A 3,072-nucleotide genomic window follows, 5' to 3' on the forward strand; every position below is an offset into this window, starting at 1 on the left:
ACTTCCCGCCCACCTTGTCCCCCTGAGCCTGTCTCCCCACACCCTTCACCTATGAGGGAGGCTCTGTGCCTGCACTGTGGGAGCTCTCCTCTTGGCTGACTGAGCCTGGAGGGTAGGCCATCTCCCCCTCCGTTCCCAGCCCAGAGGCCCCTTAAAAAGCCACTGACCACCCACCAAACTGATTGATTGACATCAGAGCCCCTTTCTAGGAAGCAGGCAAAAAAAGTGTGCCCAGTGACCAGATCAAGGAATTCAGCTCCCTAGAGTACCCTGAACCCTTTCCCCAGGTTGAGCCCAGACCCTGGGGGCCCTCGGCAGAGCCTGAGCAGGTGCAGATGGGGAGGGTCCCAGGAACAGACCACACCCCAAATCCCCTCACATCCCAGCAGCCCTGACCCAATACTTCCTCCACCCTCTCACAATGGCGAGGCGCCTAGTAAGTACCTGGCACTTCCTGGGCATACTGGTGCTCACACGCCCATCAGCCCATTCAGTCCCCATGGGAAACTGCAAAGCGGGAGCTGAGGAGACTGGGCTCGGAGAAGGGAGGCGGCTGGCCCTGCTCCCATGGGATCCTGGATATTTGCAAGGCTGGCTAATGCAGAGGCACAAGAAAGGAGCCCGGCTCTTCTGACTCTGAGTCCAGTGCCCCATCCACCACTCCAGCCCTGACCTGGCTGCGTCCGAGAGGCCATTTGGAACCTGATCAAAAAGGATTCAATTAGGACGAGGAGACGGGAAGGGCTTAGAGCCCTAGGTTCAAGGCCCAGGTCTGGCCAGCTACTGCCTTCCCCTCCTCTGGGCCTCAGTTTCCTCTTTAGTCACGGGGAGTGATTGAACCAGCTCATCTCCAAGGCCCTCCCAGCTCTGCACTTCCGGTGCCTTGTATGACCCAGCCTCGCCAATGACAGCAGGTCCTCCTCCAGGGCTTCACAGAGCCTTGGGACACAGACCCAGGATGCTTCAAAGTGTGAGACCATGACCGTGACCACCTTCCTGTCCCCAGTCATGTCTGGGTCCCCCCACCTGTGCCCAGGCATCTGCCTTCGGAGCCCATTTATAGGGGGGAAGAGACCCCCCAAGAAACCCCTGTCCTAACCATGAGCCCGCCCACCGCAGTGCCTAGACGTCACAATAGCCTTAGTTGCCTATGCTGATCACCCAGCAACAAGGCTGGCATCTTAGCCATCTCCTCTTTGAAGAGCCAGAGTCCTGGAACACAGCCCCTGCCCCCTGACTAAGCTTGGGGACCCCACGAATTGCCATCTCTGACTTTATTCCTCACTCTCTCCATGTGACCAGGCTTCCCTCAGCCTGGAGGAGGGAAGTGGGAGAGAATTCTGTGAGTGGGGTCAGAGCCTCCAGGGAGCCCCCAAGCCCCAGAGAGGGACTTGGGGAAAGTCACGCTTGATACACTTAGAACTTTCTGCTTTGCACAAGGAGAAGCACAAGATGAGCCAGTATATATTCATTCTATATAAATTTTGCTCTGTTTCCCTATGGTTTTATAAACGCTTTTGGGTTCCAAGCAAGCAGTAGATGTGCTTTTGAGCTACAAACAGCGAGCACTGAAATAAAAGTTTATTTTTCACATTCAAACAAGGTCTGGTCATGCTTTTGAGGAGAGTGAGTGGGTGAGCTCATTTAGCATCTGGACAAGCCACTTCATGCTAAGAGCCTTTCCCTAGCTTCAGTGCTTCCCTCAGATCTAAATTTAACCAGTATTCAAGGCTCTACAACTGTTTAGCTCCGTCTCCAATCCCATCTCCAAACAGCCATGTTCAGATCAGAATGAAGTGCCTGTTTCTCTTCTAACATCCCACGCACTTTCAACCTCTTACCTTGGAAAGCCGCTGTGTTTTCCTTACTCAGCTTATGAACTCCTATTCATTTCATAATACTTCACATTAAAGTCACCTCTTCTGTGAAGCCTACCCAGATTTCTTCTCAGAACCCTGGAACGTGAACCAACTCAAACATTTATCACAGTGACTTTTAGCTCCATGTTGATACACCTGCCCCTCACTTCCTGTCTGAAGTCCTCAAGGGTGGGGACCAAGTATCTCTTAAACAGACCCTAATAAATGCTGAATTGGTCAATTGATGTGTTTCAACTCAGTTCCCCTAAGACCTGTGTTGTTCAGTAGAAAAATAATGTGAACCACAAATGCAAGTCATATATGTAATTTAAATTTTTCTAGTGGCCCTATTAAAAAAAGAAACAGGTAAAATACATCTTAGTAATGTATTTTGTTGAACCTAATATGTCTGAAACATACTGTTTAATAAGCATGTATAATAAACATTGTTATTGCAACACATAATCAACATAAAAATTATGAGTGAGATATCTTACATTCTTCTTTTCATACAAAGCCTTTGGAATGCGGTATGTATTTTACACTGACAGCCCATTTCAATTAGGACTAGCTGCATTTCAAGTGCTCCATGGCCTCAGGTGGCTACTGACTACCACACTGTGTTACCGAGCAAGGGCTCATGTGCCTGCCACACAGAAAGCCAAACGCTGACAGCGGGTATTTGCAGCAAAGTAAGGTTTTATTTGCAAGGTGCCAACTGCCAACAGTGTGTTTTGAGCTTCCCTGATGGCTCCATTGGTAAAGAATCTGCCTGCCATACAGGAGACCTGGGTTCAATCCCTGGGTTGAGAAGATCCCCTGCGGAAGGGATAGGCTACCCACTCCAGTATTCTTGGGCTTCTCTGGTGGCTCAGACGGTAAAGAATCCACCTGCAATGCAGGAGACCTGGGTTCGATCCCTGGGTCGGGAAGATCTCCTGGAGGAGGGCATGGCAACCCACTCCAGTATTCCTTGCCTGGAGAATCCCATGGACAGAGGAGACTGGCAGGCTACAGTCCATGGGGTTGCAAAGAGTCAGACATGATTGAGCAACTGACGCTTTCACTTTCTTTTCAAGCAAGGAGAACAGGCAGCTCATGCTCCAAAGACCTGAACTCCCCTTTGGCTCTTAGGGAAGGGTTTTAAAAACAGTGTAAGGGGAGAGGGTCATAGGATGCATGATCAGCTGGTGGACCTTCTGATTGGTTGGTG

The 3,072-nt window shown here is 50.4% G+C and overlaps 1 protein-coding gene across 1 annotated transcript in view; it reads left to right on the plus strand.

Moving 5' to 3' along the window:
* Positions 1-599, plus strand: part of TGM2 (transglutaminase 2) — a 35,503-nt gene extending 34,904 nt beyond the window's left edge. The window contains exon 14 of the mRNA XM_010829244.1: positions 486-599. Coding sequence (XP_010827546.1) covers positions 486-599 — 114 coding nt within the window. The remainder of the gene's footprint in view (positions 1-485) is intronic.
* Positions 600-3,072: the final 2,473 nt, after the last annotated feature.

The sequence above is a fragment of the Bison bison genome, unplaced genomic scaffold (assembly GCF_000754665.1).
Source record: "Bison bison bison isolate TAMUID 2011002044 unplaced genomic scaffold, Bison_UMD1.0 scf7180017864500, whole genome shotgun sequence".
In the NCBI taxonomy this organism is placed as follows: Eukaryota; Metazoa; Chordata; class Mammalia; order Artiodactyla; family Bovidae; genus Bison; species Bison bison.